Genomic DNA, 26116 nt, shown 5'->3' on the forward strand with positions numbered 1-26116 from the left:
GGAAGAAACCATCTAAATTCCAGGTTATGACTCTCCCAGTCATCTGATCCATGAATCATAACCTTACTGTGAGTCTCTAAAGTCAGCATACAAGTTGTTAACATTTTGTCACTCTGTAAATAACTAAAAAAATTAATATAGCCATATGTGCTTTAGCTCTATTTGTATAATTACCTTGAAATAGATTAATTTGAGACATTTTAAGCATGTAAGTATACAAAGAGAAGACAATAAGAAAAGAGTTTTATCAATAATAATTTTGAGATTTTTGCTGTCTAAACTTACAGGAAACTTTTTAAAAATCTGAAGGTTCAGAAAAGGTTTAATGAACAAGAACTTTTGTAACAAACATTATTAAGAAGTTCTAACAAGTAATAGATTTTTGGGAGGCCTTTTGAAATTATATTTTAATTTTGACATAATTATAAATTCATGTGGAATTATAAAAATAATATACAGAGATTTCATGTAAAAGGGTAACATCTTGCAAAACTTTGTACAACATTACAATCAGTATACTAACACTGAATTTGGACATAGAACATTTCTATCACCATGATTCCAAATGTTGCCCTTTTATATTTGAACACACCCATTTAATTCTCACCTGTTTTGGAAAGGTTTTCATTTTCATCTGCAGAATTTATTATTTCTGGCATTAAGTTTAATGACTCCTTCAGTTCTGAGAGTGATGGAATATCAACTTCTTTTTTGTGGCTTATAGGTACTAACAATTCACATTCAAGCAAAGTTGATGACTAAAATAATATATAGGTAAGACAAGTTTTTAGTGAGGCTTTCCAAATAAATATTTCTGAGTTCACAAAAAGATACATTTGCTTAATTGGTGTAATTTAAAAACTAAATCCACACTCAAAAATTTTAATGCTCTGCAGACATTTTAAGTAAGTGTAGCAGGCAAAAAAAATATATTACAAGCAATTTTCTGTCTGAATAAAATCCTTCATGGCCACTGTTTACATTAGTGATGTACAATATCCCTAGATACAGAAATATTTTCTTTTGTGTTAATAACATTTCAAAATTCTAAGTTAAAGCAATCACTGCAGCAAATGAGAGTTGGTGAATGGAGTAAAAAGAGTAGGTGGGATGGAATGGATCTTTACTGCATTCCATAGAATTTATTTCTCTCTCATTCCGACAGAACTGGATTCTTCAACACGTGAGACTATATATGCATAGCTCTCAGAATTAACAGGGGAAGAAGGAGGAGACTGGAGAAAAGGAGCTAACAGGTGAATTAATATTTTTACCATGTGTGTTAAAGTTTTTGTTTGTAAAAAATAGAAACCTTTAAATGCCTTAAGACCAATGTATATATAACTTCTTAGTGTCCTATACCAGGTATATTGATTAAAATTATTGGGAGAGGTTTTAAAATTCCCTATACCTGGGATGCACACCAGACCAGTTAGATCAGAATATATCTGAGTAGGACCCAGGCTTCAGAATTTTATTAAAATTTATCAAGTAATTTCAATGCATAGTCAAGGTTTAGACTGCTATCTCTGAAGTATATTTGACTCTTTAATTGATACATGTTCAACCCATTATCGAGTTTTTTAACTTGACAACAGTAGATGGCCAATTGTATTACTACAACTTATAAAAGTATGATTTACTAACTTTAGTTTAAAAATTACTGAAAGCAAATACTACAGCTTCATTTAAACCTACTGTATCTTTCAGTTTCTCCTGACAAAAGTCCTCTTTATCCATGTAAAAATCTTCTTCCACCAAACATTTTACATCTCCTTGAAGAGAGAAACACTCCCTTAACAAAAAATAAAACATTAAATTAGTGTTTACTTTTTAGTAAGGTACATACCAAATGTAGTTAATCAAAATACATAGTGATTAAAATTAGACTTGAGGTAATAATAAAATACCATGATTGATAGCATCTAGACTTGTGAATATACAAAGAATATTTCCTCCTCTTAAAAATATTTACGACACTGGGCAATTAAGTACCTGAAAAATTTAGCTTCTGTGGGGATTTGTGCTTTGAAATCCGGCAAGGGATCCTTTACTAAAAATAGTTTTAGCCTACTCAACAGAGTGTGCAAAGTTGGTAGCTGACTTTTATAGGCTGTCAAATAATTTACAAAAATTATTTCTTCATCAATAGACAAATCTGAAAATAAACAAGAAATATAACAGAATAAGAACAAATGTAAAAGTTAAAGGATCTAGGTAATTACTGTAGTCAGCCATTGATACAGTTTGGGTTGACAAACACATTTTATTTATTTAGTTATTTAAAGAATGGTTGATGTACAATATTATGTAAGTTACAGGTATATAATATACTGATTCACAATTTTTAAAGGTTATACTCTACCTATAGTTTGGAGAAGGAAATGGCAACCCACTCCAGTATTCTTGCCTAGAGAATCCCGTAGACAGAGGAGCCTAGTGGGCTGCTGTCCATAGGGTCGCACATAGTCGGACATGACTAAAGCAACTTAGCATGCGTGCATGCATTGGAGGAAGAAATGGCAACCCACTCCAGTGTTCTTGCCTGGAGAATCCCAGGGACAGGGGAGCCTGGTGGGCTGCCGTCTATGGGGTCCCACAGAGTTGGACACGACTGAAGCGACTTAGCAGCAGCAGCAGCTATCTATAGTTATTATAAAATATTGGCTCTATTCCCCCCTGTTGTACAATGTATCATTGTAGCTTATTTTATACATAATAGTCAAACACATTTTAAAGTCTTTAGTTCTTCATTGTACTGTGCAAATAAATCATGTAGCATGGGACTGGTACAGACATAGAAGCTCAATAAAATTTAACATGGTTTAGTACAGGGCATGGCAACTCACTCCAGTATTCTTGCCTGGAGAATTCCATGGACAGAGAAACCTGGTGAGCCACAGTCCATGGGGTTGCAGAGTTGGACACAACTGAGTGACTAACACTTTCACACTTTCACACTCAGTACACTGAGTAGGGCTTCCCTGTAGCTCAAATGGTAAAGAATCTGCCTGCAATGCAAGAGACCCAGGTTCCATCCCTGGGTTGGAAAGATCCCTTGGAGAAGGAAATGGCTATACACTCCAGTATTCTTGTCTGGAGAATCCCCTGAACAGAGGAGCCTGGTGGGCTTCAGTCCATGATGTCACAAAGAGTCGGACATGACTGAGCAATCGATTAAGCACAGTACAGTACACTGAGTAGTAACCAAATATCCTGAAAGAGTTGTAAAGGCTCATATTTTTTTACCCCAATAAAATTAATGTAATCAATGGAGGAAGCTATCTTGTGGTCTTATGCCTCAAACTAGTCAGTTAGCCTTAGCAAGACTGTAAAGAAATAAAAGCATTTGACTTTTGCTGATCCCAGTCTTTTCTTCTCTACATGATTTTATCTCGTAAGGTCTCCAATTCATCTCCAGAGACTCACACTAGGGAATGAAGATGGTCTAAAAAGCCTACAAATGAGACCAACTCTGATTCTAGCACTCTAAAGTCGTTCAAACACATTTGTTATAAAATTAACTACAATGAAAGCTATATAGCAAAGTATCTGCTAGAGAAGCGTGATATAGCTTACATGTTAGAAGACACGACTGCTTTGTGTCGTGTTTGAAACACAGGTTTGAAACAGGTTTCGTGTTTGAAACCTGAAACACAGGTTTCTACTCTCCTCACTCTATCATGTTTGGATCACTTTAGAATCTTAGCTAACAGTATCAGTGCTTTAGCAGTTTCTAGGCCCAGGGATGGAAGGGGGAGCAATGGTCTCTTGTTCTGGGCAGTGGCCTTTCAGTTAAGTAATTTTAAATGGCACGAGAGAAGGGTAGTATAAAGTGAGGTATCCCCTGACCAACTATTTGATACATCATTGGTACACATGTACTTAATAAATACATGGTGTAGAGTAGGCAGGCCAAGACCATGCCTTTGCCTGGTGCTAACTTAAAATACCAAAAGAGAAATTGTTATGTAAATTATCCTCCTAAGAGATTGTTTATCAGAACTTGTTAAGCTCCCGACAATCCTGTGGCTGAGAATGTCCCATGATACGCCAGAGAAAGTTGGTCAATCAGCACCGTGTCTAAGCAAGCTTTAGCTGAGATCATTAAAGAAGGTTCATTAGTACATCCATTCTGTAAATATTAATGAAGTCATATTAATAGTAAAGACTCAAAAATCATTCATTTATATCCCCATCTCCACTTTCCACTTTGAAACACTGACCCTCTAGCTGTCTTTCCTTCCTAAAGGCTCATCCTAGTACTTTTGGGAGTACCATGGGGACACCCCATCAGTTTTGAGGTCTTTTTTTTCTAACCACTCTGTTTTGTTGAGCCACCTGAGGGCAGCATCACACCACAACCGATGTTCTTTTTACCTGAACAAAGGCTTTAACAGAGGTGCTACTTCCTTATATTCTTATGGCTATACGCATACCCTGGATTTCTTACCTTATTATACTAGTATATGTACCAATACGGATGTGAGGAGACTGTTTTCCTCTACTGTAGAGGAGTGTTAAGTTGTCATGAGGAAACAAAATTTTGGCTAGTTAGCTATGAAAAAAAAGCAAAAAAGAGATCTACTGACAGGAAAGAGGATGGGGTTATTCTTGGCAGAAAACCCAACACAATGAAATGAAAACAACTGAGTTCACTAAACTGATAAAAAAAACTATAAAATCAATGGTTTTCAAATACATATACATATATATATATATATATGAACCTAGTCAAAAATTAATGGACAAATGTGTTTATTATGGCCACAAACATACAAATATTGAGAAATAAACACCAGAAGTGTGCAGAATGTCTACGGAAGATACCGTAAAACGTTACCAAGGATCATTATCAATAAACAAAAGCAAAAACAACAAAACTTGAAGAAAAGGCAAAATAAACCATTTTCCTGGCTAAAAAAGGTTAACTACGGTAAAAACTAAAAAGTTTCAATTTCTCAAGAAGTCTGTCTTGGAATTTGGAAAACTGATTACAAAGTAAATCTGGAAAATACAGATGTGAGAGTAGGGGGGAAAAGACTATTAATACATGTTATATTCATATATTAAATAGTTAAAACTATGATACTGACACAATAATAGGCAAGTCAGTAAAACATACTAGAATATCCAGAAACAAACTATAATGTGGATAAGGATTTGGTATATAATGTAAGTGACATTTCTAATCAATGGGGAAAGCAAAGAGGATTCCCCAGATAATATTGGGACCACGGCCAAAATATTTGGGATTTTTTAAAAATTTTACTTTTAATCATATACTAAAATCTTAAAGGAAACTTTAAGTAAAAATATAAATAAATATTTATTTACTCCAAGGAAGAATTTTCTAAGTATAAAAACAAGTATGATAGAAATCATAAAAGGAATGGTTGCTGCTGCTGCTGCTGCCAAGTCGCTTCCGACTCTGTGGACCCCATAGACAGCAGCCCACCAGGCTCCGCCTTCCCTGGGATTCTCTAGGCAAGATCACTGGAGTGGGTTGCCATTTCCTTCTCCAATGCATGAAAGTGAAAAGTGAAAGTGAAGTCGCTCAGTCATGTCCGACCCTCAGCGACCCCATGGATTGCAGCCCACCAGGCTCCTCCGTCCATGGGATTTTCCAGGCAAGAGTACTGGAGTGGGGTGCCATCGAGGTTCAAGTTAAATATATTTGGGGTTATTGATACTATTGATATATAAATATAAAATACAAGAATAGAAAAAGAGACAAAAAGAATCATTTCACAAAATAAAAATATGCAAATGAACACTGAATACCAATAATTTTTAAAATGCAAGTAAAAATATAACTTTTTTGCCAGTCACATTGTATAAACATTTTACAACATCAGATTTAGAATATAATTTGGATTAAATATATCTTTAAGTATTACTTACTGTAAATTCATAAAAACGGAGTGAACTTCCTGACCTAACACTGCAACTATTTTATCTCCACGTTGAATTATGGTTTCACATAAATTAGATAAGATTGAAAATCTTCAGAATAAATGGGAAAATAAAATATAACTATCACTTAATAATCTAATAATTTAATGTTATAACAGATTGTCATGTCATCAGATCGCTACAGAGATGCTAATATCACTATAGCAATATGTTGTGAGCAACCTTTCATGAAACCTCTGAGGCTATTTTGAAGCCCAGCACACTTAAACTCCAAAAACAACTAAATTACAAAAAGGAGATTAATATGAAAGAAAATATTTTGCTAATGTGGCAAAACTTTCAATTTCAATTTTGTAGGTGGATATCCTTAGCAAAATGAAAAAATTAAAAAATCCAGTAAAGCAAAAAAAAAAATCACTGAAATGAAAATTTATATATTAGTAAGAAATGTTTTATAACAATGAAAATAACAAATGTTTTACCTTGTGCTTGAAGTGATGGACGTTTTTCTAAGCAGCTGACAAAAGTAAAGAATTCATTGTATTCCTTATGGGTATATAAGCTGGCTTCCTCTACTTCAGTTTGGGAGTTTGGGTTTGAACTCGGAACAATTTCATCAAATTCACAGTTAAGCTGGGTCACCATTCCTGTAACTGTTTTTCTATGATATACGAAAATTACTGATTTTGTGTATGTCTTATTTTAAAACATCTTTATTAACGAATAATACATGTTCACTGTAGAAAGTTACCAAATTCCAACAGATATAGAGAAACATTACCCATAGATCCATCATTCAAGAGATGAATTTAAAAAGTACGTATTTTATCAATTATTTTTGAATATTTTTAAACAAAAGTGGATTCATATACATAGTATTTTGTAACCTGTTCTTTTCTACTAAGCAATGAAGCATGAGCACATTTACATATCAATCAATGTACATTCACTTCATTTTTTGAGTGGATGAACAAGATCCCGTTGTATAGTTAAACAATTTTTTCAACTAGTTCCCTGTTACTGGAAATTTAAATTTGTTATAATTGTTTGCTATTATGAGCAACAATGCAAGGAATATCTCTGTGTACTTATCTGTTTTCTCAAAATGCAATTTCTAAAAATGGAAATGATGAGGCTAAAGATATATAGATTTTTAGACTTGGCCACGCATTGCCAAAATGTCCTTGTGCTGGATAGTCAATGTCTGCTTTTCCATGTCATTATTCAACCTTTTATATCCTGTTCTACATCCTAGGAGACTGATCTCAATGAACCAACCAAACTCCCTTGCCTAGTCTTCTGGTTGGATTTAGCCAATGGAAGCACTGGCAGGAGATCAAAGGTGGGAAAATAAATAGGTTGAAATATTATTCTTCCCAAATCTTTCCCTTTGGGGCCACAGTTTGGAGAGATAGCTACATTCTTCAACCAACAGTTTCATCTTTAATCACACAGCATCTCTCTTGTAGCTACAGTTCTGACTTTGTTGGTTACTTCAGTCCCCTTTCTCCTTCAAGCTTAGGGTGGTAATAACTTCCAGGCATTGCGAGTCTTGGGAACTTTTTTTTGGTTCCCTTGACCCTACCTGTACCTTGCTTGTTTCCTGACTGACCCAGATATATCCATCATTGTTTATATCATCAGGATATTTGAACTTAAAAGAGACCTTTCTACTGAATTTTCCAATAAATAAATATACTATTGGCAATTCGGGTACATATTCTAATATATATTTTTATGATATCCTAAAATACTTAGCCTTAATACACAGACTGAAAGAACCAAAATCAATATAATTTCCATGTGGATCTTTAGAGACTTCTAAATTTAGTGCTTAGATAGCTACTTTAAAATAAATATGACTGACAGAGACAATAATTAATAGTAATCATTGGTACTGTAGTTTTTAAATTTTTTTAATATAATTTTATTTATTTATTTTTGGCTGTGCTGGGTGTTTGCTGCTGCACGGGCTTTTCTCTAGTTGCTGCCAGCAGGGGCTACTCTGTAGGTGTGCACGGGCTTCTCTTGTGGGGGCTTCTCTTGTTGCGGAGCACAGGCTCTAGGGCGTGCAAGCTTCAGTAGTTGTGGCATGTGGGCTCAATAGTTGTGGCACAGGGGCTTAGTTGCTCCCCAGCATGCAGGATCTTCCTGGATTAGGGATTGAACCCATGTCTTCTGCACTGGCAGGCAGATTCTTTACCACTGAGCCACCACAGAAGCCTGGTACTATAGTTTTGAGAAAACCCTGTCAATTCTCTTCCCCTTACCATAAGTGATCTTTAAAGACCAGTATTTCCATGTCTTCTTTCTCCCTCCTTGTCCAATATTATCTATTTTTTGTTCATTGGTACTCCTCCTCTGCCTAACTTGAAGATCCTGATGTTTCCTGGGCTTTCAGTCTGCACTGTCTTTGCTTTCTTTCTATATCATTCTTTTTTGGGTAAATTCATCCACTCCTGTTCACTAATTCCTTAACTGAAAAGAAATATTTATTGAGTGTCTACAATGTGCTAGAACCATTTTAGGCATTGAGTGTGGAGAGGTGAACAAACCAGTGTTCTTGCCCTCATAAAGTTTTACATGATAATGGAATGATAGACAAATAAATAGGTAAATGACATAATGTCAGGTGGTGAAAAACTCTTATGAGTGAAATAAAATGAGATATTAGGACATCAAGTAATAGCCAGAGGGATAACATAAGGTATGTTTTAGAGAGAGTAGTTAGTGAACGGCCTTCTGAGGAGCTACAGTTACCTGAATAATGGTAAACAGCAAGCCATACAGAGGCTCAGAGCAGAGGACCAAGTGTCATAGTCAAAGAAAAGCAGAAAGGTCAGGTTGACTGGAACTGAGTAAGGTTAGATAGGTGGGCAAGGACAAGATCATGCTGGATCTTAGAGGACTTGATAAGAACACTGGATTTTATTCTATGTGAAATGGGATACCAATGATGAAATGCATAACCCACCAATAACTGAAACATTTCATGAACTGCTGTGTGTCTTAAAAAAACAAATCACAGGCAAACTCGTATAAGAAAAGGAGTAAATTCTTGTGACTTTAGTTTAGGTAAAGCCTTCTTAGATTTGACACCAAAAGTACAAATAACAAAAGAAAAATTAGATAAATTGAACTTCATCAAAATCCAAAATATTTTCTGCTTGAAAGGACACCATCAAGGGAGTGAAAAGGCAATCCACAGGAGAAAATATTAGCAAATCAAATATCTAATAAGAGATTTGGATCTGGAATACATAAGGAACTCTTAAACCTCAATAATAAAAAGGCATATAACATAATTTAAAAATGGCAAAGAACTTGAATAGTCATTTATCCAAGGAAGATATACTAACAGCCAATAATTAAAGGAAAAGAAGTTCAACATCATTAGCCATTGCCGGGAGCCGGCATATTGCATATTGAGTGCATATTGCATATTGAGTGCAGCACTTTCCACAGCATCATCTTTCAGGATCTGGAATAGCTCAACAGGAATTCTATCACTGTGGGGAGCCAGCGTGAGGAACTCCGCCCATGACAAAGGTCATGAGGAAGGAGGCTCGGCATACGCAAAGGCGGGATCGAGCCTCAGGAGTCCCCCTGGAAATTCTCGAGCATCTACCCCCAAACCAGAGTCTGCCTACTTCCTGCTTTGTGCTTTCACCTACACCTCTGACTTTACGGGGGTCTGTCCCCCACTACCTCTCTCTGAAAAAAGAGTTAGCTTACAGCTCCTGTTAATAATTCCTAGGCGTGACAGTGTTTCAACCTACAAACTCCTTTGGAAATCCTCTAGCCTGCTTGAATAGGTTTTTCCGGCCACATGTGATTGTTCAGAGCCTCCCAACTGTGAGAGGCAGGAGATGTTCTAAACTGTCTAAACACAGATTCTTTTGAGTAGTTAAAAGATTGATTAGAAATTGTATTGGTGAAGGGTTTTTCACTTATTGAGCCAACGTTTGCTGCTAAGTCTCCATACTCCTTACCTACTGTGTCCTTGGCAGTGTATTGATTGATATAATGGGTGTATAGAAATGTAAAATGCAGCTTTGTCCAATGCTTTTTTGGAGGCTGGTGCCTGACTTTGGAATAATCACCTTTAGAGAAAAATAAGTTTCTTAGAATGTTAACAGGCCTCCGGGCCAGAAGATGATGTAATTCACCTGAACTTTTGCATATGATAAGTTTGAAAGCCTGGCTTCGTTTAGAACCAGGAACTGCTGTCCTTGCATGACTCCACCCCTTCCCCCATTATCCTCTATGCATAACTTAAGGTATAAAAACTACTTTGGAAAATAAAGTGCGGGCCTTATTCACCGAAACTTGGTCTCCCCATGTCGCTCTCTCTTTCAAACTCTGGCTGAGTCTCCATCTGTAGTGCAGAACCCGCCATGCTTGCTAATTATGCCTGGGCTTCTAAGATCAGACCGGGGAGGCCTCAGCGTCTCCTCTCCTTCGGGAGAACGGAAGGACGCCTGCGGCCTACGTAAGTGGTGCAAACTTCTTGTCTTGAAGTTTTATTGGCCTCCCGCGTAAACCAAGCTACTCAGCCTCTTTTCTCCACTGAATTTTCCTACTGAGCTATCCTCATTCTATTACTCTTTATATCCTTAATTAACGTTTAATTAAGCAGTTGTTTCCTGACCCTCGCCTACGCCGTCTCTCCTTCAAATACCCTGGATCAGCTGGGGCTGGTCCCCTGCAAGCCATCAGGGAAATGAAAATCAAAACTACAGTGACATGCAATGAGCCATTCACTAGGATGGTTATAATTAAAAAGACAGATAACAAGTGTTGGCAGGATATAAATTGTAACCTTCATAAAGAAAGCTGAGTGCCAAAGAATTGATGCTTTTGAACTGTGGTGTTGGAGAAGACTCTTGAGAGTCCCTTGGACTGCAAGGAGATCCAACCAGTTCATCCTAAAGGAGATCAGTCCTGGGTGTTCATTGGAAGGACTGATGCTGAAGCTGACACTCCAATACTTTGGCCACCTCATACGAAGAGTTGACTCATTGGAAAAGACCCTGATGCTGGGAAGGATTGGGGGCAGGAGGAGAAGGGGACGACAGAGGATGAGACGGCTGGATGGCGTCACCGACTCCATGGACATGAGTTTGAGTGAATTCCGGGAGCTGGTGATGGACAGGGAGGCCTGGCATGTTTTGATTCATGGGGTTGCAAAGAGTCAGACATGACTGAGCGACTGAACTGAACTGAGTGGGAATATAAAATGGTACATCTGCATGGAAAAGAAGTATTTACAAAGTTACCATCAGTTCCATAAGATCTAGCAATTTAACTACTAGAGAGATAAAATCCTATATCTGCATAAAAACTTGTCCACACCTGTTTATGGGGCTTCCCTGGTGACTCAGACAGTAAAGAATCTGCTTGCAAAGCTATGGTTTTTCCAGTAGTCATGTATGGATGAGAGTTGGACCATAAAGAAGGCTGAGCACCAAAGAAGTGATGCTTTTGAATTGTGGTGCTGGAGAAGATTCTTGAGAGCTTATTGGACAGGAAGGAGATTGTCAATCCTAAAGGAAATCAACTCTGAATATTCATTGAAAAGGCTGATGCTGAAGCTGAAGCTCCAATACTTTGGCCACCTAATGCAAAGAGCCGACTCATTGGAAAAGACCCTGATGCTGGGAAAGAGTGAGAGCAGGAGAAGGAAGCAACAGAGGATGAGATGATTGGATGGCATCACCGACTCAGTAGACATGAGTTTGAGCAAACTCTGGGAGATAGTGAAGGACAGGAAAGCCTGGCATGTTGCAGTTCACAGGGTTGCAGAGTTGGACATACTTACCAAAAAACAACAATTGTTTATAGCAGCATTACTCATAAGAGCCAAAAAGTGGAAACAAATGTCCATCGACTGATGAATGGATAAATAAAATGTGGTATATTCATACAATGGAATATTATTTGATCATAAAAAATGAAGTGCTGATACATGCTACAAAATAAAAAAGTGTTAGTCACTCAGTCATGTCTCTTTGAAACCCCATAGACTGTAGCCCTCCAGGCTCCTTTGTTCATGGAATTCTCCAATTAAGAATACTGAAGTGGATAGCCATTTCTTTCTCCAGGGGATCTTCCTGACCCAGGGATGAATCTTAAAAACATTATGCCAAGTAAAAGAGGCTGGTCACAAAGGATTACATATATATGTGTGATATTGTGATTTATAATAAGAGATATATGTTTGCTATTCATATCCATTTCTTGCACAAAGCTCCTAAGGTCATTGGACTTTCTTAAGTGCTAAAGTTGACTTTTGTTATGTTAATATGGTAACTTTTGGGAAGCACCTAAGGATGGTGATTGGTTGCCAGGAGAACCAACCATGTGATTAGAAGATTGCAACTTTCAGTTCCACTCCTCTGACCTCCAGGAAGGGGAGAGGGACTGGAAGTTGAATCAACTGCCAGTAACCAACCATGTAATCAATCCTGCCCATGTAATGAAGCCTTCGTAAAAACACAGAAGAACTGGGTTAAGAAAACGTCCTTGTTGGTGAACACATGGAGGTTCTGGGAAAGTAGGGTGATGGGAGAGAACACGGAAGTTACATGACCTTTCCCCATACCTTGCCCTATCTGTCTCTTCCGTCTGACTGTTTCTGAGTTATACCCTTTTATAGTAAACCAGTAATTCAGTAAGTAAAATATTCCTGTGAATTCTAAAAGTCTAGAATTCACAGTTGCTGGAGTCTATGAATCCAGCAAGTTGATTGAACACAAAGAGGGGGTTGTTGGAATCTCTGATCTATAGCTGGTCAGTCAGAAGCACAGGTGATAACCTTGCAAATGGCCTCTGAAGTGTAGGGTGCAGGGGCAGTTTCATAGGACTAAACTCTTAACCTATGGGATCTTAATTTCCATTAGGTAACAAAGCTCCTGAATTTAAAATTAAATTTCAATTTGGGAAAGCCTGCTAAACCTTCTGCTCAGTTTTGCTCTGAACCAAAAACTGCTCTAAAAAATAAAGTTCATTAAAAATTAAATTTTACTTCATGAGACAAACTTGAAACTAATGATGGCTAACACACACACAAGGATGGTGAAAGGTCTTGGCTAGTAAGGTGGTTTCACAATTCATGAGGGACTGAGACTCCTTTTGTTCGACTCTGCCATTCCTAGACTTAGTCCCTGTCATGTATACTCCAAGGTGGTTGCTGCAGCCAACATCTGCATTCTAACATCAGGATGGAGAAAATGTGAAGGAGAAAAACACGCTTTTAAGCCATTCTCCAGAAACTGCGTAAGTCCCTTTTGCTTATATGCTTTGGGAAGAGCTTAGTCATATGGCTATTTGGCTATAGGGAGGCAGAGAAATGTGAATTTTATCCTAGGTGGTGCCACAGATTCCATCTTCTTTGCCACGGGTTCTATCTTGAAGGTACTATAAAATGAATGGAGGGTCAGACATGATAGGGTGCCCATTCCTTCAGGGCCTCAAATTTCTCTCATACAAGAATCTTTTGTGTGTGCCAAAGTAGCCTGATCATTACTTATTGCACGTTCTTGCCTCTGTATCTTCAGATGTACTGTTTCCTTTGAAATGCTTTCTTTCAAGTTAGTTTCTCCTTTGTCCAACACAAGCTCAATTCCCACTTCTTTATGAAGTTGATCTCTCCTGCTTATAAATGCACAGCTCTACCAATCTAACTCATAGGGAAAAGAGAGATTTTGGAGATTATCTTGTATCTTGTGACTCAAACGAGGTTCTTGGACCAGTAGCATCAGCACACTTAGGAGCGTATTAGACATGTAGAATCTCAGGCCCCAACACAGACTGACTGAATCAGAATCTTCATTTTTAACAGGATCCTCAGGTGATTCATATGTAAATTAAAGTTTGAGAAGCACTGACCCCTTCATCTTTATACTGAATCAGAAAGTGAGGGTCAGGGACTTCCCTGGTAGTCTAGCAGTTAAGAATCCACCTGCCAGTGCAGGGGACTTAGGTTCCATCCCTGGTCCATGAAGATTCCACGTGCCACAGAGCAACTAAGCCTATGTGCCACACTACTGAGCCAAGGCTCTAGAACCTGTGGTTTGCAAGAAGAAAAGTCATGGTAAGGAGAAGCCCACGAATCTCAACAAAGAGTAGCCCCTGCTCTCAGTAACTAGAGAATGCTTACTGGTAACAAAGACCCAGTACAGCCAAAAATAAACAAAAAGTGAGGGTCAGAGAGAGAAAATGTGACTAGTTAGTACTTAACTTTTCAAATGAAGAGTTACAATCCACATCTTTTAGTTTGTACTGCAAAGCTCTTTCCACTACACCTTTTTGCGTCCTCCCTGCTCTAGAGTTTAGTCCTGTGATAGATACTTTGCATTGACCTTATACCTTGTGATAGAACTTTTGAGGGTCATTTTATATTATCATTTAGTTCTTAACATTGTCAATTTTTTCTGTTCATGTATTATCTTCCTAATCTGATTTTAAATTCCTAGATGACAGAAATAGTACATTGGGCTTCTCTTAGTGCCTAGACACATTTAAGTTGGTCATTTGTTTCTTTCAAATGTAACTAAGGAAAACAAATTACTAAAACTTGAAAATCTGAAAACTAAGTAAATCCTTTGGGTCTGATGAGAACTCTTTGCATGAAGTGATGGAACAGAGTAAATTATTTACATTTGCACTAAAATCTCTATTTTGTGTCTACCTGAACAACATAGAATGGGTTAGATGTTCTTCCTCATATTATGCTCTGCGTACCTATCTCTGTCATTGTACCTCCCACATTCTATTGTATTATTTATTTATAAATTTCTTATTCTCTATTTTCTTACGTTCTTTGAGAGTAGAGACTGTATCTAATTTTTTTTATCCTGTATCCAGCACACAACATGGTATCTGATAAATATTTGACGAATGACTAGACTACTAATAAATAACGTTTTGACAAAGTATGTTAGAAAATAGCCTTAAGTCTGCATTTATACTACAAGGATAAAAAGACTGATTTTAATATAAAGGATTTTCTATAGATACTTTCTACCAAAATTTCACTTACTGTTAAAAGCATAATAGCAAGTTGGTTTTATTTCTGTCTCTTGCAAAACAAATGCACAGAAAACTGTTAATATGTGATAAATGAGGGAAAGGTTAAAAAAAGAGGTTGTAAATAACTTTGATTAAACTCTTCTTTGTGGTTCAGACTAGGACTTTTTTTTTTGGATAAAAGAAGAAAACTTGTGAGGATACAAATGAAAGGATCTTTTCTCTTAGATAACTGAGGAACTTACTATTCATCTTCTAGATGTAAAGGGGAAATTTGGGGTTAAGGACACATACTTCTCAAGGAAATCATCCACAGTGAGACTTGCTTTCCATTGATCCAAGACTGAGATATCTGTCTCTCCCCAAATTGAAACAGCTGAAACTAGAAAGGAGAATGGTAAACATTAGCTTCTGGAATTTTCTTTTATACAACACAGGGAAGCCAAACATTCACCTTTTACATTACGGTATTATCTTTATTTGTTCACAAATGTAATTTTTTCAAAGTTATCAGTTCAGTTGCTCTGTCATGTCTGACTTTATGTGGCCCCATGGACTGCAGCACACCAGGCCTCCCTGTCCATCATCAACTCCCAGAGCTTGCTCAAACTCAAGTCCATCGAGCTGGTGATGCCATCCAACCATCTCATCCTCTGTCATCCCCTTCTCCTCTTGCCTTCAATCTTTCCCAGCATCAGGGTCTTTTCAAATGAGCCAGTTCTTTGCATCAGGTGGCCAAAGTATTAGAGCTTCAGCTTCAGCATCAGTCCTTCCAATGAATATTCAGGACTGATTTTCTTTAGGATTGACTGGTTGGATCTCCTTGCAGTCCAAGGGACTCTCAAGAGTCTTCTCCAACACCACAGTTCAAAAGCATCAATTCTTTGGCACTCAGCTTTCTTTATGGTCCAACTCTCACATCCATACATGACCATGGAAAAACCATAGCTTTGGCTTGATGCACCATTGTCAGCAAAGCAATGTCTCTGCTGTTTAATACGCTGTCTAGGTTTGTCTTAGCTTTCTTCCAAGGAGCAAGCATCTTTTGATTTCATGGCTGCAGTCACCATCTGCAGTGATTTTGGAGCCCAAGAAAGTAAAGTCTGTCACTATTTCCATTGTTTCCCCATCTATTTGCCATGAAATGATGGGACCAGATACCATGATCTTCCTTTTTTGAATGTTGAGTTTTAAGCCAGCTTTTTCACTCTCCTCTTTCACTTTCATCAAGAAGCTCTTTAATTCTTCTTCGCTTTCTGCCATAAAGATGGTGTCATCTGCATATCTGAGGTTATTGATATTTCTCCCAGCAATCTTGATTCCAGCTTGTGCTTCTTCCAGCCCAGCATTTCACATAATGTACTTTGCATATAAGTTAAATAAACAGGATGATAATATACAGCCTTGACATACTCATTTTCCAATATGGAACCAGTCTGTTGTTGCATGTCCAGTTCTAATTGTTGCTTCTTCACCTGCATACAGATTTCTCAGAAGGCTGGTAAAGTGGTCTGTTATTTCCTTCTCTTTAAGAATTTTCCACAGTTTGTTGTGATCCACACAGTCAAAGGCTTTGGCATAGTCAATAAAGCAGAAGTAGATGTTTTTCTGGAACTCTCTTGCTTTTGCAATGATCCAACGAATGTTTGCAATTTGATCCCTGGTTCCTCTGCCCTTTCTACATCCAGCTTGAACATCTGGAAGTTCATGGTTCACGTATTGCTAAAGCCTGGCTTGGAGAATTTTGAACAATTACTTTGCTAGAGTGTGAGATGAGTGCAATTGTGTGGTAGTTGGAACATTCTTTGGCATTTCCTTTCTTTGGGATTGGAATAAAAACTGACATTTTCCAGTCCTGTGGCCACTGCTGAGTTTTCCAAATTTGCTAGCACATTGAGGGCAGCACTTTCACACAGCATCATCATTTAGGTTTGAAATAGCTCAACTGGAATTCCATCACCTCCACTAGCTTTGCTTGTAGTGATGCTTCCTAAGGCCCACTTGACTTTTCACTCCAGGATGTCTGGCTGTAGGTAGATGATCACAGCATCATGATTATCTGGGTTGGTAAGATATTTGTGTATAGTTCTTCTGTGTATTCTTGTCATCTCTTCTTAATAGCTGTATATAGTCAGCAAAAACAAGACAGGGAACTGACTATGGCTCAGATCATGAACTCCCTATTGCAAAATTCAGACTTGAATTGAAGAAAGTAGGGAAAACCACTAGACCATTCAGGTATGACCTAAATCAAACCCCTTACAATTATACAGTGGAAGTGACAAATAGATTCAAGGGATTAGATTCGATAGACAGAGTCAAAGTGCCGGAAGACCTATGGACGGAGGTTTGTGACATTGTACGGAAGGCAGTGATCAAGACCATTCCCAAGAAAAAGAAATGCAAAAAGGCAAAATGATTGTCTTGAGGAGGCCTTACAAAGAGCTGAGAAAAGAACAGAAGCTAAAGACAAAGAAGAAAAGGAAAGATACACCCATCTGAATGCAGAGTTCCAAAGAATAGCAAGGAGAGATAAGAAAGTCTTCTTCAGTGATCAATGCAAAGAAATAGAGGAAAACAACAGAATGGGAAAGACTAGAGATCAATTCAAAGTTATACCAGATTCCAAATACTTAAATAATCATTCAGATTTTTACAGCCCCCACCAAAAAAAAAAAAAAAAAAAAACAACCAGACAACCCTGTCAATCATGGAACAATATTACCTGAACATAATATCTTCATTTTTATAGCCTTTCTTTTGCTTATACAGCACTACCATCCCAGACAATCCTGTTCCACAGCTCATGTGACTCGTCATAAAACCAGCTCACTTTGATACACTCCCCTTGAAGGGCCATAATATTGTCAGTAGCACACACTTCAGTACTTAATCATATACAGTCATATTTTAAATTTTTATGTTTATTATAGCTTGTCTCCCAAAATAGACCCTCAGTTCCTTAAGGAGAGGGACCATGTCAGATGCTTGTGTCAGCAAAAGCAACTCAGTGAAGAGGCAAAGGACTTGTATTCTACCTAAGTGTTGGTTCTTACTAGTTTTGTTACCTTGAACAAATCACTGAACATTTGAGTCTGTGCTTCACGGAAAAATGTAAAAGTTTAGTGGTTAAGAATACAGGTCTGAAAAAAAAAAAAAAGAAGAATACAGGTCTGGAATCACCCTAACTAGATTTTAATACATACACTGCTACTTACTAACTGTATGATCTTGTGTAAATCTCTTAACCTCTTTCTAACTCAGTTTCTTTATCTGCAAATTAGGAATAATAATGACATTTTCATAGTGTTGTAAAGATTAAATGTGCTAAGACATGTAAATTGCTTAGAATGGTGCCTGATATGGTATAACTGCCCAATAAATCTTGGCTGTTATTATGATTTTTAAAAAGAAGAAAAGGAAAAGAAATAAGAGAAATAATTAATTCATTTTCCCTTCTGTACTTTAAGAGAAGCAGTTTGATGAAAACTACTACTCTTGATGGGGCTTTCCAGGTGGTGCTAGTGGTAAAAATCTGCCCGTCGTTGCAGGAGACATAAGAGATGCGAGTTCGATCCCTGGGTCAGGAAGATCCCTTGGAGAGGGCATGGCAACCCACTCCAGTATTCTTGCCTGGAAAATTCCATGGACAGAAGAGCCTGGCAGGCTACAGTATATAGGATTGCAAAGAGTCAGACATGACTGAAGCGACTTAGCACGCACCCAAGCACGCCCTACTGGTGATCTTGTTTCCAACCTGATCGAGACCTTCAGTCCACTGACCCTATCATTTTTACAATATTCATCCTCCCTCATATCCTCATTTCCTTTCTTGTACAGTTTAGTTTCCACAGCCTCATAATCACTCTCTTACAAAGAGTCAAGTCCCTTGCCTCTCTTTCCCTTATACCAACTTAGAAAACCCCTAGTCTTCACTTTGTATAGGCACACTAAAAGTGAAAATGTTAGTCGTTCTGTCGTGTCTGGCTCTTTGTGACCCCATGGAGGGTAGCCCGCCAGGCTGTCCATTAAATTCTCCAGGCAAGAATACTGGAGTGGGTGGCCATTCCCTTCTCCAGGGGATCTTCCCAACACAGGGATTCAACCTGGGTCTCCTGCATTGCAGGAGGATTCTTTACCATCTGCTCCACCAGGAACTCATATGCGTAGATGTACACTAGAACAATTAAAGATTATTTGGAAAAAAAATTCACCCAGCCATTCTGAATGAGCTCACTTCAAATTATGACCATAAATTTTAAATGGGCATCCAACTTTGACAGATGATAATAGTAATTCATCTTAATATCCTTTTAATAAAAAGGATTTTCTCATTCTTCAAGACATTTGACACCTCCCTTCAAATTTTTGATACTCATCCCCCTACCCACTCTCTGTCAGAAAATTAATATAAATAGAGAAGAAAAACCCTTATCTTCCACTACCAATTCTAACATCTAACTGGTATCAGTTCAGTTCAGTTCAGTCGCTCAGTCGTGTCCGACTCTTTGCAACTCCATGAATCACAGCACGCCAGGCCTCCCTGTCTGTCACCAACTCCCGGAGTTCACCCAGACTCACGTCCATCAAGTCAGTGATGCCATCCAGCCATCTCATCCTCTGTCATCCCCTTCTCCTCCTGCCCCCAATCCCTCCCAGCATCAGAGTCTTTTCCAATGAGTCAACTCTTCACATGAGGTGGCCAAAGTACTGGAGTTTCAGCTTTAGCATCATTCCTTCCAAACAAATCCCAGGGCTGATCTCCTTCAGAATGGACTGGTTGGATCTCCTTGCAGTCCAAGGGACTCTCAAGAGTCTTCTCCAACACCACAGTTCAAAAGCATCAATTCTTCAGCGCTCAGCCTTCTTCACAGTCCAACTCTCACATCCATACATGACCACAGGGAAAACCATAGCCTTGACTAGATGAACCTTTGTTGGCAAAGTAATGTCTCTGCTTTTGAATATGCTAACTGGCATAAGTACCTACAAACTTTGCCTTCCTCTCTATCACAGTAGAGGAACCATCCTGGCTTCTAACACCAACTCCTCCAATTGTGCTCTTGGTTCTACTCTCTTTTACTGAGTTATCTTTTTTCTTTCCTGCATCATCATTTTCTCTCTTTTTACCAAGATTATTTCCTTTGGCAAACAAACATTTCATAGTCTCTTTCCTTATCATTCATATATATATTTTTAATGTCACATCTTAAAAAAAAATTCTCTTTAACTCATTTCTCCCTTCAGCTAGTGCACCTCCATTTTTCTATGTACTGTCATAGCAAAAATCTTCAAAAGAGCTCACTATGTCCACCATCTCACATCCCACTGGGCATTCTCTTCTCAAAATACTCCGATCAGGTTTTCATACATAATATTCCAGGGAAACCACTTCTATCAAGGTTATCGATCTACATTTAATTAAGCTAATGGTCAATTCTATTCTCATCTTACTTGACACTTTCCAAAGCAAAAGATGATACTTAGTACATATTCATTTAAAAAATAGTTTTATAGTCAGTGTATCATTACAACTTAGAGTAGCCTTCATACAGTTGGGAAAGATCCTACTGTAATACAAATAGTAGAATGTCAGAATATTTTAAGACTTCATCATTTACACATCTTTTGTTTTATTAATATCTAGTATAAGCTTTCCAATTCCTTACTCTGTCACCTAAACTCTTTGTCACGTAAAAATATTAACTTTGTCACCTAAATACTTTGTCACATAAAAATATTAATTTATAAATTTCTTGGAAGTCTGATATGAATATATTTTTATATAATGAGAAAACAGTGAATTTTCTTAATAATTTATTATGCTAAACTCTGAAATACTTTTAAAAATAAATTAAAAAAAATACAAATAAAATATACCTCTTGTCCATGGCCTCCTAAACTTATTATCAATAACACTTGCAGGATAATTGTCATCTTGATATAAACATGAAGGGATCCGAAGCAATAAAGTATCTCTCCACAACTTCTTTCTAACTACACTCTGTATAAGAAAGATTATGAAATCTTTTAGTATATATTGAATTTAAAATATTTATCTGTCATATTCCAGAATATTAAAATTCTCTATTGTTTCAAATTTATATTATTTTCATTTAAAGGTAATACATGTTCACTATAAAATATCTAACACATAACCACATAACTGAGAAAGTCATGGTCCCTGCTGCTGCTGCTGCTGCTAGGTCACTTCAGTCGTGTCCAACTCTGTGCGACCCCATAGACGGCAGCCCACCAGGCTCCCCCGTCCCTGGGATTCTCCAGGCAAGAACACTGGAGTGGGTTGCCATTTCCTTCTCCAATGCATGAAAGTGAAAAGTGAAAGTGAAGTTGCTCAGTCGTGTCCGACTCTTAGTGACCCCATGGACTGCAGCCTACCAGGCTCCTCTGTCCATGGGATTTTCCAGGCAAGAGTACTGGAGTGGAGTGCCATTGCCTTCTCCGCATGGTCCCTAGGGATATCAATAAGTCTGGTATATTTTCCTACATACTTCATTTTCTAGATTAGGCTAAATTGTCTATGTGTGTTTGATTAAAAAAAATGGGATCATATCATTTATACACCATTTAGCAAAGTGCTGTTTTTCACTTTTAATATAATATGGCTATCTTAACTTTTGTTTTCTACATCTTTGCACTGTTTCACTTGTGACATCCAGCAAACATGTTACTAAATTTTAAAAAATCTAATAATTAAAATTTAAAAGGATGTTAAATCAGTTAAGTAAGCATGTAAATAAAAATTCTCTGTGCTTGGTTCTGCCTTTACTTTCCAGCTTTATTTCCCATTACTCTTTAATACTAACTGTAGTCTTTAAATAGAGCAATCACTACCCTCTTAACATTTAGTGGTCACTTCCTCATCAACAAGATGCCTCTGAAAAGTGCCCTGCTACTCTTCTCTAGCTGTCAAAATTCTATTCACCTTTCAAGGCTCATCTTAAGCAAATTTTCTCAGTGACTCCCAACCTGTCACAGAATTCATTATCTATGTATTTGGACAAATGATAGTTTCTTTCATTATTTCCCAAGAGTTTTATGTTTGCTGAAGGCTTAATAACATATTAAATAAGAGGCCCTCATTATCTAAGAATAAATAGTATAAAGAAAAGATGAGTTAAGTAATTCATAAAAAATGAGGACAAAAGTTTCATAGTCAAAAGTCAAAGGTTCATAGTCAAATGGAACATTACCTAAAAAACAAAATAAAGTCATAAAAATTAAAATTTATTTTAATTAAATTTTGTTTGTATTTAGCTTATAACTACTTTGTGATAATTTCCCTCAAAACTGCATTATATGATGATATGCGTGATACTAGTCATTACTTCACCTGTGATCATAAAGAAGGTATTTCTAGAAAATATTTGAGGATTTAATCAAAATTCCCCAAGGCATCTCTGACTCCTTTGATATTCAAACCTTTCTCCTTGTCTTACCTGTTATCTGATCTAATTTTGTAAGATTTTCATCTGAAAATAGCTTTACCTGTTATTTGAGTGATTCTTCAACACTGTTTTCATGAACTTTACAAAGCCCTGTATCTTTTGCAAGATTTGCCATTGATTAGTATATTTGTACTGTATCATGGGGGTGTGGTACACCAGTGGGAAACTAAGATATCATGGACAAGGATAAAAGTCTGAGGAAGTTTGAGTATAGACTAATTTTTCAAGTGGATAATACATTCAAAAATATATCTGTGTAACAATGACCTCTGATTCCCTACCACATATGTGGTACATATGCCTCCCTTGCAATGATACATTTGCCTCCCTGTTATGATGGAATAATAAGATGGTAAGAACTATGAACTGGTGTGTGACAATTATTCTAATTAGTTTCTTAACAATGTACCTGGTTTGAATTTTAGCTTTGTACAAGGTATTTAACTTCTCTAGACATCATTTTTCTAACTTGTAAAACTGTAAAACCTGTGTAATAATAGTATCTTCCTCATGGAGTAGTTATGATCATCAAAATGACATAATCCATCAAAAGAGTAAGTGATTAAATGATATAATTAATCAAAATAGTAAGGGACTAATAAATACTGTTACAGTCATTTCATCATAGAGATAACTGGAATTGTTTTTTCCCCATTCCTGCTGAGAAAAATCACTCAAGGTCATCCATAAAAGCAGCCCAAACTTGCTAACAGTTTCCACTTTTTTCCCATTGACAGCCTCAATTTCACATTAAATTGGCAACAATTTCCTCCCCAAATAGTATTTTTAAGGTATATTAAAACTGGAAAGTAGTTTTTAGTGCATTTCAAAGTAGGACTAAGGATTACTCTAAGGGCTACTAAAAAGTAATCATAATATATAGTGCATGTAGATAATACTTTCATATCATAATTCTTAGTAATCAGGTCATGATCTAATAATATTCTACCTCATTCAAATAATCTATTGCACAATATTTGAATGCTGGAAACATATCTTCTTTCTTTGGAAGCAGTACAAATTTCACATCTGGAAATATAAAAATTAAAAATAAATATTTGGTAGAATAGCAAAGCTAGGAGCAGAAAACCATTCTTAGTCACAAAACATTGGCTCATTCATTTTTTAAAAAGGCTTTGAATGATAAAAATTTAACTATGAAAATAACATTACTATGATTTAAATCTAATATGAAAATAATATATACATTGGTATAAAATTATTCATATATTTTTCATATTATTTTATCCATACAATCCTAGTTGGTGAATTGCAATATATTTAATATCATCATTTTGTTGCAAAAGAGGCTGAGGTTCACAAGACTAATAGAGTGATTTTCTCATGATAATCATATTTCTTAAGTGAACCAAGGGCAAAACTGTGCTGAAGCAGTGGAGTAGAATTTGGAAAATTCCACTCTCTAGGAAAATATAAAGTGAAATCATTCAGTTGTGTCCAACTCATTGTGACCCCATGGACTGTAGCCTACCAGGCTCTCATCTCATCCATGGGATTTTCCAGGCAAGAATACTGGAGTGGGTTGCCATTTCCTTTTCCAGGGGATATTCCTGACCCAGGGATCAACCCCAGGTCTCCCGCATTGTAGGCAGATGCTTTACCATCTGAACCACCAGGGAAGTCCCAAGAAAATAAACAGCCTTAAGTTAAGTTCCCTTTTAGTTAGTTCATATGGAATAAAGCAACTATAGTATATTATTTTTAGGTCATTGGGTCATTATTAGTAAATCAAAAAATTCACCTAATGAAGTAAAATTTTTTTCTTTTCTTTTCTAGTATGGTTTATCCCAGGATATTGAATATAGTTCTCTGTGCTATATAGTAAGACCTTGTTGTTTATCCATCATATACATAATAGTTTAGGATGGATAAACTATTTAATAGCTTAGAATGGATAAACCAGTTAACAGTTAAACTATTAAACTATCTAATAGTTTGGGATGGATACACCAGTCAATTCTAAAAAAAGGAAATCAGTCCTGAATATTCATTGGAAGGACTGATGCTGAAGCTCCAATACTTTGGCCACCTGATGCGAAAAACTGACTCATTTGAAAAGACCCTGATACTGGGAAAGATTGAAGGTGGGAGGAGAAGGGGATGACAGAGGATGAGATGGTTGGATGGCATCACCGACTCAATGGACATGAGTTTGAGTAAACTCCAGGAGTTGGTGATGGACAGGGAAGCCTGGCATGCTACAGTCCATGGGGCCACAAAGAGTTGGACACAACCGAGCGACTAAACTGAATTGATACATAATAGTAATAGTAATAGTACATCCATTAGTCCTAGATAGTCCCAATAAGTAAACTTTTGAAAGCTGAATAAGTCCCAGAAGTTTCAAGAATCAGAGGAATTAGAGCTTAGAAAGTTTACTCTAAGACATAGTCCAGTTTATCAGAAAGTTCTTAGCATTTTGATCAATCATTTAAAATATTGTAGGGAATTCAGATATAAACTAGTTTTCATACACTAGTATTTTGTCAATAAGCTTTCAGTGAATGAAACATATATTTTAATTCAAATGGTCTTGGCTTGGTTTCATTATCATTCTGTTTGATATCTTTTTATCAATATAAAATTATTAATTTAATATAATAAATTATATAATTATAATTATATTATATTATCAATATAATAAATTATCATTATCAATTTGTCTGAGGTTTACCTATTTCCAAATGGTAAAAGTGCTCACCAGGACTCATCTATATTAATTGGTTATAAACTATTCCTATTTTCAGTTATTATCAAGTGAACATCCTTAACTACTTAACTACTGGGTTAAAAACCTAAGAGCAGACTTCTTAATAGAGAGTAAAATCATTTCATTTCACTAATGAGTCAGAAGACATTTTGGATATTACAGTAAGTGCTCCAATGAAAACAAACCCCATAAACTATCTGAATATTTTAAATATTGTTAGATCCTGATATCAACAAATGTGAGGAATACAGAGTGTCAGGGCCCTCTTTCGCACTTAGCTAAACAATGCTAACATAGCATCTTCTAACTGGTGATTACTTCTCTAGAAATATTTCCAACCATTGTATTTTTGTACCTTTTCCATACACTGTATCACTGATAGCTGAAGCAAATATGGATTCTAGAATTTCTACTTCCTGATACTGCACTTTCAGAAAAAATTATCTGATTATGCCTGATACCAGAAAAAGTTAAGAATCACAACTCTACCTAATTTATCCATTCAAGTTATTGTCGGCATTTTTCTTAAATGTTCCTTTCTTATGAAGCCTATATTCCATCAACTTCAGATTCATCACTCCTATCAACTACCTTAAATAATAATTACTGTTGTATTGAAGCTAACCATTTAAGTCCATGCTAGACACATAGTAATAAAAAAAACCGTTGCCAATTACATTTATAAAATTTCTTTCATCTATCAACTGTATTTCACTGCATTACAGATATCTGTATCCATCTCATAGTGGTGGGTGGATAGGGAGAGAGAAACTGGCTTACTTCTAAAATCCAAGACAAGGGGGAAAACAAGCAAATCATGGTTAGAGAGAAAGTATTTTAAAAACTCAGCATTTGAATTGCAGTAATTCCTGAAGTAGTTTTCCTTACCTGTTTCTAAAAATTTTATCTCTCCTGTCCTTCCTCCTGTCAAGAGGCCAAAATGAAAATGCTTCCTCCTGTCACTGGGCCA

At 36.7% G+C, this 26116-nt stretch overlaps 1 protein-coding gene across 1 annotated transcript in view; it reads right to left on the reverse strand.

The window, feature by feature from the left end:
• The window catches only part of SHOC1 (shortage in chiasmata 1), a 90122-nt gene extending 64006 nt beyond the window's left edge, over positions 1-26116 (reverse strand). Inside the window, exons 1-8 of the mRNA XM_044938467.2 lie at positions 26035-26116; positions 23365-23444; positions 20827-20950; positions 15241-15328; positions 6399-6577; positions 1996-2158; positions 1699-1795; positions 608-758 (exon numbers count right to left, since the gene is read on the reverse strand). Coding sequence (XP_044794402.2) covers positions 608-758; positions 1699-1795; positions 1996-2158; positions 6399-6577; positions 15241-15328; positions 20827-20950; positions 23365-23409 — 847 coding nt within the window. The 5' untranslated portion in view covers positions 23410-23444; positions 26035-26116. The remainder of the gene's footprint in view (positions 1-607; positions 759-1698; positions 1796-1995; positions 2159-6398; positions 6578-15240; positions 15329-20826; positions 20951-23364; positions 23445-26034) is intronic.

Source organism: Bubalus bubalis, chromosome 3 (assembly GCF_019923935.1).
Source record: "Bubalus bubalis isolate 160015118507 breed Murrah chromosome 3, NDDB_SH_1, whole genome shotgun sequence".
In the NCBI taxonomy this organism is placed as follows: domain Eukaryota; kingdom Metazoa; phylum Chordata; class Mammalia; order Artiodactyla; family Bovidae; genus Bubalus; species Bubalus bubalis.